Source organism: Drosophila novamexicana, unplaced genomic scaffold (assembly GCF_003285875.2).
Source record: "Drosophila novamexicana strain 15010-1031.04,08,12 unplaced genomic scaffold, DnovRS2.1 tig00000009-arrow-pilon, whole genome shotgun sequence".
NCBI lineage: Eukaryota > Metazoa > Arthropoda > Insecta > Diptera > Drosophilidae > Drosophila > Drosophila novamexicana.
The window spans coordinates 819886-836816 of NW_020824766.1; the positions used below are offsets into that span (position 1 = coordinate 819886).

Sequence of the window (16931 nt, forward strand, 5' to 3'; positions counted from 1 at the left end):
GCTACAAAATATGAAAAAATGCAAGGCTGTCATGTTCTGCGAGTTGTTTGTGACATAGATTAAGCCTGAGCCCTTCACGTTGCCATGTTGTCTGGTCTTAAGTCTTAGAATATAAATCCTGTTGACAATTGCCGCAAATTACATTGGATATAAAATAATGAAAAGCGAGAGAATAAAGAAATGTAATAATATTCAGTGTCGGATTAAGCAAAGGAACATTTTAAATAAAAGTTGAAACTTCAATCTTTTTATATATACAGCAAAACTGTTTGTGCTGTCTGAGTTTTGATCAACATTAGCTATCTGTATTTTTGTTCTGTTTTTGAATGAAAAGTTCAACTGGCAAATGTGCAAAATAAGTTTCAAGCGGTTCTATACAACTTTTTTGTTTGCATTCTTTGGGTAGAAAATTAGTGGAATGTACATAACATACTTGTTTTTTTGTAGAAAAAGCAGACGAAGTACATTTTTCGTTGCGTTACACACCATCGTCTTTCTATGCGATTCTCAAGAGTTTGGGTAAGGTATAGGGATTTCAAGAGCTTTCTCTTCTCTACCATTTAACCTCCTTTTATTGTACCAAACTCAGGCTAAACTTAATTTTACTTACGTTTCCCACAAAGAGAAACATATTCTTACGCAACGCCCCACTGTGTAATTATCACGGGTTTGGGTTAGGTTTACGTTTTTCAAGCTTTAACTATAAGTATTGTATTTACATGATGTGTTGGCTAAAAAGTTGTATTTCATTTTTATTAACCTCCCTGTTTACACTTGGCTAATGTAGTTTTTTAGTATACGCTATAACTAAAACTCAGGTGTTATATTCTTGTTCAATTAATTAGAGTACCCTTTACTGCAGGTTAATTAATATATAAAAGTTTGACATTTCTCGACGTCTCATTATTTAAGCTATAAGCCAAAATACTTTATAACATTTAGCATGTGCACAGATTCAACTTAAATTTCATCTCTGCACATTTTATATATATGCTACGTACATTTTATACACTTACTGGAATGCAAACTATTTTCGCTTGAATGCTTTCGGCTACAACATTTCACAAAAAAGAAAAAAAAACGTAAGATAACAGAGGTGTAAAAAATATTAAAAGGCAGTACAAGCTGGATGCACTAATTAAGCCAGCGAAATGTGTCTGGTAATCAACAACTTTTCGTTGACTGCCTTTTTCGTTTGCTTTGTGATGAAAAAGCTTGTAAAATACACATTTCTCTGATTTAGTTTCGCATGCGACACAGCTAAAGGTAAAAAACTGTAACGAATATGCAGTGACACCTTTGTTGTAGATTGGCCCCACTAAAATGGCCATTGATATGCAAGTAAACTGTCAAATGCAAATATGCCAAGGACATACGTAGTACCCTCAATGCTATGCAATATGCTGCTGGCTCATGACAATGACAAGTCAAAGGGGCCAGACAGCCGGAAGTGTTCGCCAGGACACGCGCCACGGAAGTTGGCTCTCACACGCACACACAAGTGCAACCAGATGCAGCCCCTCGCTGAGGATTGGCCCACTGCGAGCATTGCTTGGACAACTTCAGCTTGTGCATCGTTCCAGGAACGAGGTACATGGGGGTCAGGCTTTGGCTCAGGTTATATGTGAAACGCACTCATCGGAAGTACGCACAAAAGTTGCACTCAAACGCCGTCAAGGGCTGCTGCCAGTTACCTGAGTTCACACGTTGGTCAAAAAGTTTACATAACCTACGGTCTTATATTACACAAAACAACAAAAATGAGATGGCTATAAAATACAAATAATTTTCAATATAATGTATATTTAAGTTTTCCGATAGATCGATTTATTAATTTATTTATGATTTATTAATTATTGATATTCATTTTATTTTTGGATATTGCCATTGCATCGGCAAACTTAAGGCTTTAAAACCATGTTGCACAGTGCCATTTGGGGTTAATGGCAAGTATGTCAATCAGGAAGAATTTGTGTCCGAAATGCCGGTAGATTTTATTGAGTTAATTAGTAGTTCAACGCAACTTTGTGTTACATCACACAAATTGGCCTTAAGCTGGGCTTTATCAAGCGAACCATATAGAAATTTACGAAATTTCCCGCCCACCGCACATAACTCACGGGGCTCAGGTTATTAGCGTAATGCAGCCGCGATTGTCGCAGCAGGATGAGGAATAACTCAAGGAGAACTCAGAGCCAGAGCCACAGAGATTGCCATGTGCATAAACGCAACGTGTGCAGCATATAACACTGACAAATGGCTCAGTGGCTGGCCCGGCAACCCGGCGAACCGGCAACTGGCAACTGGCAACTTGGAAGTTGGAACTGGCTGGTTTAGCATTTGCATTTGAAATTTATAAGCAACCATAACTATGGGCGCATAACCCGCACAAGTCTCAGTTCCAGCATTCAGTTGCACATTTTGCAAACGAAAATTGCCATTATTCCCGGCTTTTAAGTAAAATGCGCGACGAACTGTGGCGTGAGAAGTGTTTTAAATATTATAAGTACGTATACGCATTGTGGCATAAGAAATGGAGCAGAGCATGGCAAAGGAAAGGCAACTTGATACGACTCGTCCCACCTACAATCGTGAAAAGCCTGCAGCTTAAATATTTTAATTCGAGATAACTTTACATTAAAACCGACTCACATCAGATATTTAAAGTCCAATCTGTTATTGTAGTAATCCAAGATGATATCCAATCAAAACATAAAAACCCGTTAACCAACTATGCGTTGACAGTTGGCTCACAAGATATTTAGTTCTCTTGGCGCACCAGCTGTGCGAGGGCGAAGTAAAAGCACTTCATCATAATAATAGCTCTTCACTTGTTTATTAAAACCTTAAGCGCATAAACAATAAATTCTATTTTAGTGTGCAAATAAAATGCAAACATAAATATCTTTATGATCCAATAGCAAATTGGCGCATAATTTATGTTTGCAGATGACACAAACAAAATTGTCCAAAAAGGAAGAGCTGGCATGCACACACACCCACACACACACACACTCACACAGAAAATTAAAAGCAATTTCCTTGCCGCCTCAACTTATATCCTTATGTGGATGATGACGCTTTAAAGTTAAGTGTACAAATTTTAACTTGACATTCGCGAAAGTTTTCACGAACAGACAATTGACATTCATTTTGGCGCAGAATTTCGCCTTTTCGCCATCACGCCATTTCGAATGTGTCAAAGAGTGGGCGCGTTAATGGGCGATAAAAAAAAGCACAAAAAGTAAAAAAAAAAAACAAGAAAGAGGTTCTAGTCGGGAGCTCCCGACTAGGGGATACCCTGAACCGTCTTCTTCCAACATCAAATATATATATATATATATATTCTATTTTAGAAGCTATATGTCATGTTTGGTGACTCTACCTCTTATTATTTACCAAAATTGCCAAAAAAACAGGATATCGATATCGATTTTTATCGATTGCTTGGAATCGGAGTAAGTTTTCGATTATCGGAAACAAAATCGATCTGCACGGGAACTGGGAGCACCTAAATCTAAAATTTCAAGTCTCTAGCTCTTATAGGTTCTGAGATCCTTGCGTTCATACATACGGACGGACGGACGAACGGACAGACAGACGGACATGGCTAGATCGACTCGGCTATTGATGCTGATCAAGAATATATATACTTTACGGGGTCGGAGAAGCTTCCTTCTGCCTGATTTGGATTTTGCACAAATACAATATACCCTTATACCCATTTTTAATGGGTTCAGGGTATAAAAATGGATAACGACTCACTGAGTAAAAATGAAGAATGAGAAAAACTTTTAGTGCACATAAAAATTTGCATTTGCCAAATTTATATTTTAATGTGCTGCGCGTTGTCAAAGTGAAACTTTGCGCCAAAGCGAAAACAAAAATAAAACCCTTTAATTTACTATAATTTTTTATGATCTATACAAAATTATTTTATTTTTCATATTTATGTTTGTTTCATCTTAATATTGTTCATGAAATTTTACTTAAAAACCGGAATTTTTATTAAGATACTTAACTCAAACGGAGCTTAAAAATAGAGTTGGCCATTTCTAACAAAAAGAATAATTGAATTGAACTTTTTTAAATTGAAAAAAGAAAATCAAATTACATTTTTTAAATGAGCTTCACCTTGAATATGGTTTAGCAAATGAAATTTGCCTTTATGTTAAATGAATGTGAAAAAGATTTCAGGTGAATATTGCGATTGTATAAAAATGGTAATGCGAGCATATCATATACATATATATATGAATGTCTATGCAAAATAAATGATTATAGAGCGCCGCAGAATTTGCATAAAAAAATGCCAACTTCGGGCTGAAGTGCATAAAAGCGGCACTAGGGAGCAAGTATAGAGCTTATATTATGGCATCTACGCGTATAAAATGACACGTTCTAACACTTGCAGTCACACATTCATACAAAAGGCAAGGGAGTGAAAGAGAGAAAGAGAGAAAGAGAGAGAGAGAGAAAGGGGGAGCAGTCATGGGGTCGGCAGTTAAGAAGTTGATTCGACTCGTGGAGAACACGGCGAGAGTGCATATGAACCATAAACCGCATTTTAACGTACATCGGATGGAGTGTCACCAGAGCATAAAAGTGCAACAAGCTCCATTTGGAATTAAATTTTGGTGGTATGCAACTTAAAGAGAGAACTTTCGACAGATTTATCTCAGCTGCATCAGTTTAAATTCTAGTTTTGTGGCTTACACAACTGTCAATTCGGTGGTGAAAACAAACAAGCAATTATTTTGCAATATCTTTGAAATTAACAAACCTTTTCCTGTCTTAGCTCTTGTCTGTGCCTTCTAACTCGATTATCTGGGGTGTCTTGTGCGACGAGGGTTAAAAAAGAAATGAAACGTTATCAATGTGGCATGAGTGTCAGTTTTGTGGCCAACGGTGAAAGGAAAGCAAATGTAAAACAGAGAGGAAATACTGTAAAATGCATGAGGAAAATCACAGATGGCTGAAAAAACAAATCCCGAGGAAAGTCCCTACGGTTAGGATAACATGTTGAAAATATTCAACAATTCAAATTGAGCAAAAATTCGTGCTATGTATTCCGGTGTTGATTTGATTATTAATCAAAAAGCATTTGTGTGCGATATTCAATACCTGAATTTTTGCGTTAAAAAAGTGCAGATTTAGAAATTAGACAAAATTTCATTCCTGAAAAGGAGAATTAAGAAGTTCTTGCTTTTGAAATGCGTTCACAGAACATTTTTCCATATTTTCCAATTTGTAGACATCTATATATTTTATTTATTTTTTTTAATTGATTATAATACAAAATCGTATTAAATTATTTAATTGTCAAAAAAAAAACAAAACAAAAGTTGAAGTTAACGTTTTCCGCCCATTTGAAGTCGAAAAATTGTCGTTTGTAAAACCTTTGACCCGCATTTTCCAACCAAGAGAGTTGCATTTCGCGAAAAGTGTGTTTCGAGCTGATTTTTAAAGATCTTTTCGAAAATTAATTTGAGGGGTGAAACTAATTTTCACAAAGTTTTTTGATCGGATGGTCGACAAAAAGTGTGATACAAATGCTTTTCGCTTATTTTCCACACTTGCGGGTGGAATTTCCCAAAAACCCGTCTTACCTTAAGGTAACTACAGAAAAAATTGCAGTTTTCTATATAGAGATATAGATCGTAAAGACACATTTTACAGAAGACACATTATTTTGTTTATTTCCTTTATTGTAAATAAAAAATACTCTTAAAGTATTCCACCATCAAATTGATATATTATTCTCTTACGCTGCCCTCGTTTGAGCCCATTCGACTGCGAGTGGCAAGCGGTGAAAATCTGCCCAATTCGTTGCTTTCATTACGTGTTTCCTGTTGATGGCCAAGCAGGCAGGCAGGCGACACCTCAGCCAAGCCCAGCAGCCAGAACCGGCTGCAACTACTGAGCTGGTCAACATTTAGCTAACTATTTTTTGCACATCCCGCCACAATCGTGTTAGCTTTTGCTTTTGCAACTCGGTTGTAAATTAAGCAATTTGAAATGTTGCCCGCAACTACCGAAGCCCGTACTTGGAAAACGACCAAATCCGCAAAGTGTTCGCCCATAACCTGTGTGCGGGAGTGTCACTGCTTTAATCGCTGTTGTAGCTGCTTGTAACTTGGACAACAGCAACAACAACAACAACAACGACAACAACATAAGCAACAAAAAGCGCAACAACAACATCTACAACCACAGCCGTAAAGATAGCAGCTACCATACTATGGCCAAGAACTATGAAGGAGTCGATGGCCACTAAACTACTTTTTCCATTTCCATTTTTTAAACTTTTTATACCCTTGCAGAGTGTACTACTATTTGTTGACAGATTTTGTGACGCTTGGTAGGAAGGAAACAAAAAAGTGAAAAGATATGTAAAAGTTAATAATATATACATATATTCTTGAACATATCTGCCTGTTTCTATGTAAACTAGTCTCTTTTGGGAACTATCTTTCCTTGTTATATTCGCCTTTGTATTGCAGTCAAAAACATTGTTGAAATCGGCCAGAACGGACCTCTATATCATATATATAGCTGCCACAGGAACGATCTATCAAAATTTAATCTTCTTGAACATTTAATAGTTTCGCTTCTTATAAATTTGGAGCCTTTTATGAGCTTCGGACTACTATATCATGAAGCTCCATAGGAGGAATCAATGCGTAATGTGTTTTTGCATGGAGATGCAAGATGTCTCGAAGAAGTTTTGCAATTACAAGGTTTTTCTTTCTTTTCAAGTATGTGCAAAACCAAATCGTTTTACTATATAAGATGCCAGCCATAGGAACAATCGTTCGAATAGAAAGCTGTAAAAACGCACTTCTTAGCTTAAGCAAGGCTTGCAAGGGTATTCAATTGTCGGATTGCTGCCAATAGATGCAATTTTGTTGTTTTCTTTTGTTTTTTTTTTTTTTTGCTTTTTGTTTTTGATTACCTCCCTGTTGCGCGCTGGCCATTTGCTCTACGGTTAGCCAAGGCGAGATGGTCAGTCCGCAAAGCTGCCATAGCGAGCCATTTTAATTTCACTTTACGGTTTTCAAACACAAAATCCTTTTGCCACTACTCAACACACACACACCCACACACTTGAGTACAGAAGTAAAGAGAGCAAGAGGAGGGAAATGGTAGGAGAAGGCGAGGAATGGCCAACCAGGTGTGACTAGGATTCGTTTTTTATCGCCTTTGTCTGTTTGTTAGAGAATGGCTTGGGTTTGGGTTGCGAGCATTGCTATTAAAATTGAAATGTGAAATTAAATAGTTTCTCCCCTTTAAGAGACGCACAAAAAAGTGGGAGTAAAAATAATGACAAAAAAATATTTAAGGGAGTGTTAGTAAATCAAGGTGCAGCTAGTCAGCCTCATTTGTTAGCATCAATTATAAAAACAATTGTCTGTAACGAACACGATATAAGAGCAACAAAACAAGTATATATTAACTGCTATTAATCAAAATAATTAAGTTTTAAAGAAAAAAGAATCGAATTTAATTGGAAAATAGTCGCAGCAATTGTAGCCAATTATTGCTTTTCCAAGAATATCGAACATTTGCGTGCAAAGAAATTTATGCTTAACAGAAATTTAATAGAAAATGTAACTTAATATATAATATAAATATTCAACTTAATTGCTCGCTGTCGAATCGGCAATCATAAAAATATATCCATTTAAAATTATAATTGTGCCCAAGAGTTGCGGACGAAAAATGCCTGACAAAATATATTCCAAGAGGAGGCATAAATAAATAAACAATCTTGGGCGCCATCTCAATTGTGTGTGACAATATTGTTCTTAATGATTTTTCATGGAATTCGCCAAACAAGCAAAGAGCGTGAGTGGAAGTGGGATAAGGGGCAAACGGGCAGAGAAGGAGCGCGCTGGAATCTTGGTTTTAAATCTTTTCATTTTATTTGTCTGCCACCAAAAAAATTTAAGAAAAATAAAAAAGAAAGGACACAGCATGGCCAAAAATTGTAAAGCATATGCGTGTGTATTGCCGAGTGAAATAACAACAAAGGATATGAAAAGTGTGGCTTAACAGCGCAGCATGAAAAGGATTTACTGAGGCAGCAGTCGAACAGGACACAACAAACAGCAGCTAAAAAGAGCTAAAGAGCTGAAGAGGGCAAGGCAGGGAGGGCAGGGCAGGGCGGTAAGGGCTGCTGACCTATAAACTAAATGGCTGGCAAGTGTACAATGCAATTTATAATCAGGCTAAGAGCGCATTGTTAATGCCTGAAACATGGAATATCTTAATGCATCTGCTAATTAAACTGAAATCTAACGAGCTAAAAACTGCTGCTGACTGCAAAAGCTAATTAGCTTTGAAATTCGCTACCAGATTCCACTTATTTATATTCAGAGCTGAATCGAAGCGCTCGATAAATGGGCAGCATCATCAACACGAAATGACCGCAAAAACTTTAACGACTAAATAACACCGAAAGGAAGAAAAAAAAAACAAGATATAAACCAAAGTGTGGCGTGTGAGCTATACAAGTATAAGTTCGGCTAAAGTTGCGTTAAGAAATCAAAGTAACTTTCTTAGCTCGGTTTTCCACACGCTTCTCTGTCTTTTTCTCCTAGTCTTTTTTCCTACTTTCCCTTCATCATCAACTGCTTTTCACTTATTGCAAACTTTTAGCAAGCCAGGCAACTTGTTCTGCCTGACCAGGGTAAATTTATTTTCAATACTCTCTAATACAATAAATTTAAACGGTGGGCAATGTAACTAACAGTAGACCTTTTGCCCTAGTGTGGTGCTGTTTATAAACAAATGCAGTCGTATAATTTTAAAGACAATTGCATTTACTTGGCTTTAGAATCGTACTTCCAAATGTGATATACTTACGCTTAAACTTGCTTCTTGCAAAAATTGGTCAGGTTTTGGTTTATGCACGCAGAAAAAACATCTCGAAATTTTACTTAAATATAGAAATTGTTTGGATAGGGACCTATAGCTTTTTAGAAAAATGATTATTAGTTATATTTGTAATTTTGTACAAAGTTAAAAAAGTAAAAATGAAATAACTTTCTAAAATATAGAAAAATTGATTACGTATATTTTTTTTAAGTAAAAAATAGTTTCTGAAAATCATATATATTGTTTTTATAAGTGATAAAATTTTTGAAGCAATGAAAAAATTGTTTAAAAAAATTTTAAATTTTTTTTATATTATACTATTATTAAATATTATATTATTATTATGATAATTATATATTATATTAATTTTATATTAATTTATTTTAATTTAGTCAAAATATTTTTGAGTGTACTTATAATAAAAAATATAGTTTACAATTTCTTAAGAGAATTCAAAAAGCTACGTGTAAACAAATTCAACTTTATGAAAGTGACAAAAATAGTCGAGACTATTCTATGGCGCCTTAGAAAGATTTGCAAAGCAACTTTCTAGACTGTTCTTTCATATATATATTTTCATGTGTTTTCCTGATTTCCTCTCATGTTTAATTAAATATAGATTCCATTAACCATTGTGCACTATACCTTTTTGAAGAGCATCTTATATTCTTTGTTTAACCCTTTCAATGATAGTTTATATTTTAATATATATGTATTTTCGAAGTTAGCCAAAGGACAATGGCCAAATCATGCGTGTTATATATGCGAGAGAAGAGCTGGTAAGTTCACAAGTTCGTAAGCCAAAAGATGAAGCAGATGCTGTAGAAAGTTGAGGTACGAGGTGTACGCTATTGCTGGCCAACTGCTGCACTTGGTTAATTAAAAAACTTTTGCTGGATATTTTATTAAATTTGCTTGCCTTGAACCAATTTATGACATAAAGCACTAGTACAACTAAAACTGACTCTTAACGAAAACTCTACTCCTAACTCCCCATTGCTGATGGTGTCATCCAGCTGGGTGTCGCCTGTTGGGCTCGACTGGACTCCGCTTTGATGGCCTCTTTAGACGCATTCTGGCTGGTGTTTGCCATGCCCTGTCTGGCGTGCCATTCGTCCGATTGATAAAATATAAATCCATTTCTGGCTGCCATTTCGTATGCGGCCATCGGTCCGCTGGACCCAAAGTCATAAAGCAGCGGCTTTGGCCTCTCCACATCAATAAAGGCCAAAACTGGCGAGAATATCCGCCATATTTCGCACTGTTCGTCTGTGCGCATGAAGAGCATTTGATTGCCAGCAAAGATATCGAGCAATAGGCTCTGATAATTGTCGGGGACTGCTCTGTCCCGCAGCATAAGGTTTAGTTCCGTTTCCCTCAGGCACAGCTCCTGTCCCGGCCGCTTTAGCATCATGCGCATGAAGAGCTGCTCCCGCGGCGACAGACGCAACACCAGCTCATTTGGTATGCTTTGTTTATTCTCACTGCGATCACATTCCATTGCCTTGTACTGCACTCGCACCTCCGTTTTGGTCTCGTTTAGGGCCTTACCCACGCGCAGTATGAACGGCACGCTATTCCAGCGTTTGCTTTTGATCCGCAGCACAACCATCGCAAAGGTGGGCGTCAGGGACTCCTTGGGTATGTAGGCGTGCTGTGTATAGCCCACCTTGGTGGGATCAGTTTCCACGCCATTATTGCAATACTGTCCCAGTATCACATCGCTTATGTCAAGTGTCAGCACTTGCTTGAGCACCTTCAGCTTCTCGTCTCTCATGTCCTCCACATAGTTACTGTACGGTTGCTCTATGGTCAGCATGGCGAGCAACTGCATCATATCGTTGGTCATAATATCTCGTATGATGCCAAATTGATTGAAGTAGTCGGCACGTGCCTGCACCGGCTTCTCGCACTTTACACTTATCATGACCGCCGCGATGTGCTTGTTATTCCACGTTTCCGACCAGATGTGATTGGTGAAACGTAATACGAACAGATTATGAATGACCTGTTTGCTTAGATAGTGGTCTATCATGTAGATTTGTGATTCCTTGAACGTTTGGCACAGCTGCGTCTGATATGGCTTATAGGTGAGCTCGTTTCTGGCAAAGGGCTTCTCAACGATGACACGATTCCAGCCCGTCATCGACAGGCACTTACGGCTGATATTGAGCGTCACATGATCGAAGACAATCGGCGGCAGGGCCAGATAAAAGATACGATTGGCCAGACTCATGTTGTGCCTTGTCTCCTGTCGCACCATCGACGCTGTGAGTTCCGCATAGTCCTGTGGACTATCGTACATGCCCTGACAGCAATGCACATTGGACCAGAAGCTATTGTACTTTATTTGATCGCGATCCTTGCTCAGACCCATATAGGGTACACACTTGATGCGATATGTGCCGACCTCTAGATGGGTGCGACAGAATGTAAAAATTTTAGTGCCCTGCGGCAAACGATTATCGCGATAGAGTTGCCAGAGTGCTGGAAAGATTTTACTTAGCGCTAAACGACCCGATGCGCCAAAAACAACAAACGAATAGGCGGTCTCATTATTGGGATCGATCGGTAGCATTTTCAGCGTTACAAATTTTCTATGACACAATTTTCAATTTTGATATTCCTATTGATTATATTTATTTTTTTGAAAATATTTTCATTTTTTTCTTTTCGATACGATGAGAGTTAAATCAAAGTAAAGACAGAATATGGTTAAATACCAATTTTATTATAATCTGATGTGTTTAGAAATTCAAAGCTACTAAGTGCAACAAAAGAGATCGTTATTTCCATTATATTAATATTTTTATATTTTATGTTAAAAATAATGAAGTGATAATTTTTTTTATTATTATTATCAATAGTATTATTATTACTAATATAATTTTAATTATTATTATTATTGTTGTGTATTTGTTTAATAATTTTTTATGGTCAAATACGAATAACCTAAAAGTTTCAATCTTGACGTCTAGAGAAGAAGAATTAAGACGTTTAAAATATTACATGTTAAATCATCATCATAATATTATTATTATTATTTTTATTATTACAATAAAAATTATTATTACCATGATTTTTATAATCCCAATAAGAAAGATTGTAGAAAGCATATAAATTGTAAGATATAAGTATTTTGATGCCTCTCTCAACACAGTCTCCCTCAATTTCCTTTTAGTGCACGACTTTATATTTGTATTTGCTGCAGACATATTGCAGTTTATTTAAGGAACAAATAATTTAACCCTTAAAAAAAGAAGAAAAAGCTTATGTCTACGTCGTATTCAACTTTAAGCTATTTTCTATTTGTGCCACGAGAAAACGAATCTTATGTGAACAAGTGTTCATTTTCAAAAAATCTTTCCCGAGAGTTAGCCAGGAAATTCCAACATTTAAAACGCATCAATTGTTCATTTTGCAATTCCTTAAGCTTTTCGCCAGTGGGTCAACTTTTCCCTTTTCAGCCATTTTTGTTGGGAGAGAAGGCAGAGCCAAAGACATGGCCATTCCCTAAAGTTGGCTCCCAAAGAATATGACGCTGCAGGCGTCTAAGGAACCAAACAGGCAAACGTTTGGACAGAGCGCGTTAAGGAAAAGCTGCACAGTCGCCAGAAGATAACACGTAAAGAAGCCGGCGAACAGGAAGAGAGAAACGTGCAGCAGTTGCAAAAGCGGCAAAATCCAAGCTGCCAGTTGCATATAGGAGATTTTTCCCGCTGTTGTTGTTGTTGTTGTTGTTGTTGTTGACGTTGTTGTTGACTGCAATTCAAATTCAATCATTACAAATACCCTAAGCTTCCATTCAAGCACATTGGAAACCCGACGATGCTGCTGCCGTTGAGGAAGAGGATGATGTTGATGATGATGCTGATGACTTTGCTGCGTTGCCATTTTCCTTGTACACATGTTGTGCGGGCAGCTAATAGTCCAGTCACGCCCTACTCATTCTGGTTCTCGTCCAGGCATCAAAATTCAATGTCCCCTCCGACATGATGGGGCACCTAATGGTTGCACGCTCTATGTCTATGGCAATTTGGTTTTAATCATTGTAGGCTGGCATTGTGACACCTAAGTGCAACGTGGCCCGGCCCTGTGCCCATTGTCTTGGCCTGGTCTTGGCCGCCTTTCTGATTGCCAGTGATAATTAAATTTCCTTTGAGCCTGCGGCAGTCTACAAAATGCAATATGCCAAAATAAAAACCTCTGCCTCCCTTTACACACACAACTCTTTGCATAGTAATTGCAAACAGTTTGCAGCTGGCGCTTCTGTGTGGTCCGCTTTAATCTCAACGCACAAAGCATGTTTTAAGCTTTTTTGTTTTTCAAATAGAAGATTCTTGGCATCTTTTAAACGAGAACTAACGAAATGAATATATTTACTTGCCTTTGGCAATTTGCAAACATGTTTAAAGAAAAAGCATTCCAATAAAGAATATAATTTGGCCTGGCCAAATTTGCATGAATTCGATGCATTTGAAATAGGTTGAGTCTAGAAATATACTCAAGTACTGTGCTTTAAGAAATTTATGATATTTAATTTATCGACTTAGCATAAAAATCTCTTCAAGTATTTGGATAGCGAAATTAAACATCGGTATGCTTAGGCAACATAGCCAAGCTTGACTGTAGCCGGAAAAGTTTTACAAGGGTGTAAAGGCTTGGGCCAAAAATAAAACCGTTGCGCGAAATGCTCGAACTGAGAGGATTTGATAGCTTAGCTGAAATGGCGACCTTTTCTCTTATTAACTGTCGCCGCCAAGCATATAAAAATCCGTTCGAAGAGTAGACAACAACAACTAACTGGCAACACGTGCCACACGCAGCAAATCTCGTCTAATTCAGTGGCGTGCACATTGCTTTGTTATTATTTTTTTCACCAGCTTTTCCGGCCTACGGTAAGTCGGAACGTCGAAACGTGCCTGTCAGACTGGGGCGCACACAATACGCCGGCTCAACACGTTGCCTACAGCCACGCCCCAATAGAGGGCGGCCAGGGCTGAACATTGATTGTGGGCCCTACTAATTGGCTTGGTTCTGCGTTAATTTTTTTTCTGTTTTGTTTTGGTTCCTTTTGTTTTGGAGCAGTACGCGAAATGCTTGAAATCACATTACTTGGCATTTAACAAATGCGTTGACATTTCGAGCATTACCACTGGGAGACGTGGCGTATGCGTAATATTTGTAATTACAGCTGGTAATTGGTAATTGAGGCTTAAACACAGACTAAAAGCATTTACATGAACGAGAATTGACATAAAGATTAATTGCAATAATGATAAAGATAGAGTATGAAATATGTTGGCAAACTAATAACAATATAATAATAAGTTATGTTCTTGTGATAACTGCGCTGCTTCAGGTAAAATAAATGCAAGTGCAAAGTAAACAAGCACAAAAAACAATTGTGAATTTGTGGTTTATCTGAAAGCACTTCTGGCCTGACTTTGTGACTTGAGCCTTTTAAGGCACACTGCCGAGTCATTTAAATAAATAGATATGAAATTATTTATGCAACGACACGCACAAGACAAATTGGCCATTGACCAATGGCCCGACCTTAGCCTAAAGCAACTCAGATTTGAGCTCAATGCCATTTGTTTTTGCAGCCACAAAACTTAACAACTCCCAAAAGTAGCTAACACAAACACACACCCACACATAAATCACAGCGAAGTGTGCGTGTGTTGCCGGAAATGTCTGTGTGAAAAATGTGCATAAAAAAACTTGGACGAGGCAAATTGAGAAACGGAGCCGTTTAAAGTCAACTTTCGAATGAACCGGCATTTAACTTGGCACTAACTCAGCAGTAGCTTATGATGTGTGACAGTTGCCAAATTGAAAATGCTGTGAACAATGGCAAAGAAACAGTTGTGGCACACAATTGCCACAGACGGACAGACAGACGGGCACGACACGACATTAAGATCATAATTGCCAAAAGACAGGGACTTATGTCGGTCCTTTCGAGACAGGCATACATGGTAACAAACACACACACACACAGGCTGCGGTTAGTTTGAAAGGCACAGATTGAATTACGGACAGGAAACACTAGGATAAGAACAAGAAGTGCCAGCTGTTTCGCTTGCTTGCACTTTATTGTGGTTTATTTGTTTTCATTTACTTGGCTCGCTGGCTCACATAAAATTTAATTAAATTGTTTTATTGCATGCGAGTAAATGGAATTCCTGGCTGTCCGCCAGTCTCTAGTCCGAACGTCAACCGCCACGCAAGCCTTGGCCTTTGCCTACCTAAACAAACGTTGACAACGGAATTTAGGCTCTGTCTCCAGCCCAAAACCCAGCCCAACCAAAGTCGGGGGTCGTATAATGAAAAGAAGGCGCGTCAAATTTTAACGCATTTTTGTGGCTAATCTTTTATTAGCTTGCGTCGTGCAGCATTTTTTGCTCAACAAAAAAAAAAAATAAAGAAAAAAATAAGAAAATAAAGAAGCCCGCCCGTTGTGTGTTTAACAATAAGATTGAGTTTTGTTTGCGGCAAGCGAAAGATAATATGCTCTTCCAGTCAAACTGAATAAGGTTTCTGATAATATCAGATAATGGAGCCGAAAGATTAGTCAAATTATTTCACTCTACATAATTAATTCATTAAATTTTATAATCTCTCTTCTAGACGCTTACATTTTATCCTAGCTCATTCACAAAAAAAATTTAGATAAAGAATTAAAAATTAATTAGTTCCTTCTTTATCGTTTTACACGCTTAACTAAAGGACTTGTTTAACTAGAAGCCCAAGTTAATACTCTGTTGTAGACATTTCATTTTAAAGCTATTTCTTTTAAGCTGATTCTTTCTTAGTTCTTTTATGGGAGACCCACAAATAATTCGGATTGAATAGCCCTTTTTGGGACGTCTGAGTAGTGGAAATAATTGTCCTTTAAGTTTACAGTTCGCAGGACTTCGACATACACTCACACTCACACACCCACACACACGCATGGCCAATCAAATAGCTGTGCACAAAACCATATTAAAGACACATCACGATTGCCTGGGCGAGTGATTTCTTTTGTCCTGCTTTCCTTGAAAGATATTCCTTTAAATTGATTGAGTGGGGTATTTAAGAGTCACTCACCATTGAAAAGCAATTTCATTTATGTCTCTGTGTTTGCACAGAAAAAACCAGCTAGAGGCAATAGCCATGTCTGAAATATTGCGTATACGCCTCTTTAACCAAAAGTTACCCCGAAAAAATAACCAGAAAAAAAGGTAAATGCTCTTAAAATGAGTAGGGGCCAAATTGTAGACAAGTTAACATTGGGCTGAGCTTAGCCACAGCTCTTGAGGCTTTAAAAACACAAACAAATTTAAACTTAAACAATGAAGTTCATTATCATTATTAAAAGGCAAAGTGCACGTAATGTTTCGCAAACGAGGCCTCATTAAAATAAGCTTACCACCACCTCATTTTCCATCTGCCATCCTCTCTCTCCCTCCTCTTGTTGGTTAATTAATTTCTTAAATAATTCATGAACAAACTGAAACTGTAAGCCATTGTGGCAGCAGCCGCCACTAGTTACTGTTAGCAATTGACAGCAGCCCCAAATGACTTCCCATTTGAGTTGGGTTTTTTTTTTTGTAATATTCACTTTTTCGAGGTAATTTGTGTTCTTCTGACCTTTGCGTGCCGTGTGTGCGCCAAGCCACAAGTAATATTCTTAAAGCATTTAATCGACCGTTTATTCAAGTAAAAGTCAACATTTTTGAAGGCAAAGACTGGCCAAGAATTGAAATCTATCTATATTTCTTATTATATGTATGTACCTTGCTTTATAACAAATAAAATATAAATTAACACATCGCTGCGCTGCAAATTTAACAATAGTTAACTTTTACTTTGCCGTTCTACGCGATTCACACGAGTTAAGGGCTTGTCATGGTTTGATTATAAGTATTATATAAACAAGTTTTTTACAAGTTAACTATAACATTGCCTTACTATGCGATTCTCATGAATTAAAGTGACACTTAATAGTTCTCATGCTGCCTATGAAACTTTATCTACTTATGTTTCTACCTTGTTTCTAG

At 37.4% G+C, this 16931-nt stretch overlaps 1 protein-coding gene across 1 annotated transcript; it reads right to left on the reverse strand.

The window, feature by feature from the left end:
- Nucleotides 1–9765: 9765 nt before the first annotated feature.
- LOC115769377 (glucose-6-phosphate 1-dehydrogenase) lies at nt 9766–11529 on the reverse strand. Its single transcript, XM_030714168.1, has one exon. It carries the CDS (start codon nt 11456–11458, stop codon nt 9866–9868), a length of 1593 nt encoding a protein of 530 aa, XP_030570028.1. The 5' UTR covers nt 11459–11529; the 3' UTR covers nt 9766–9865.
- Between the last annotated feature and the right edge of the window lie 5402 nt (nt 11530–16931).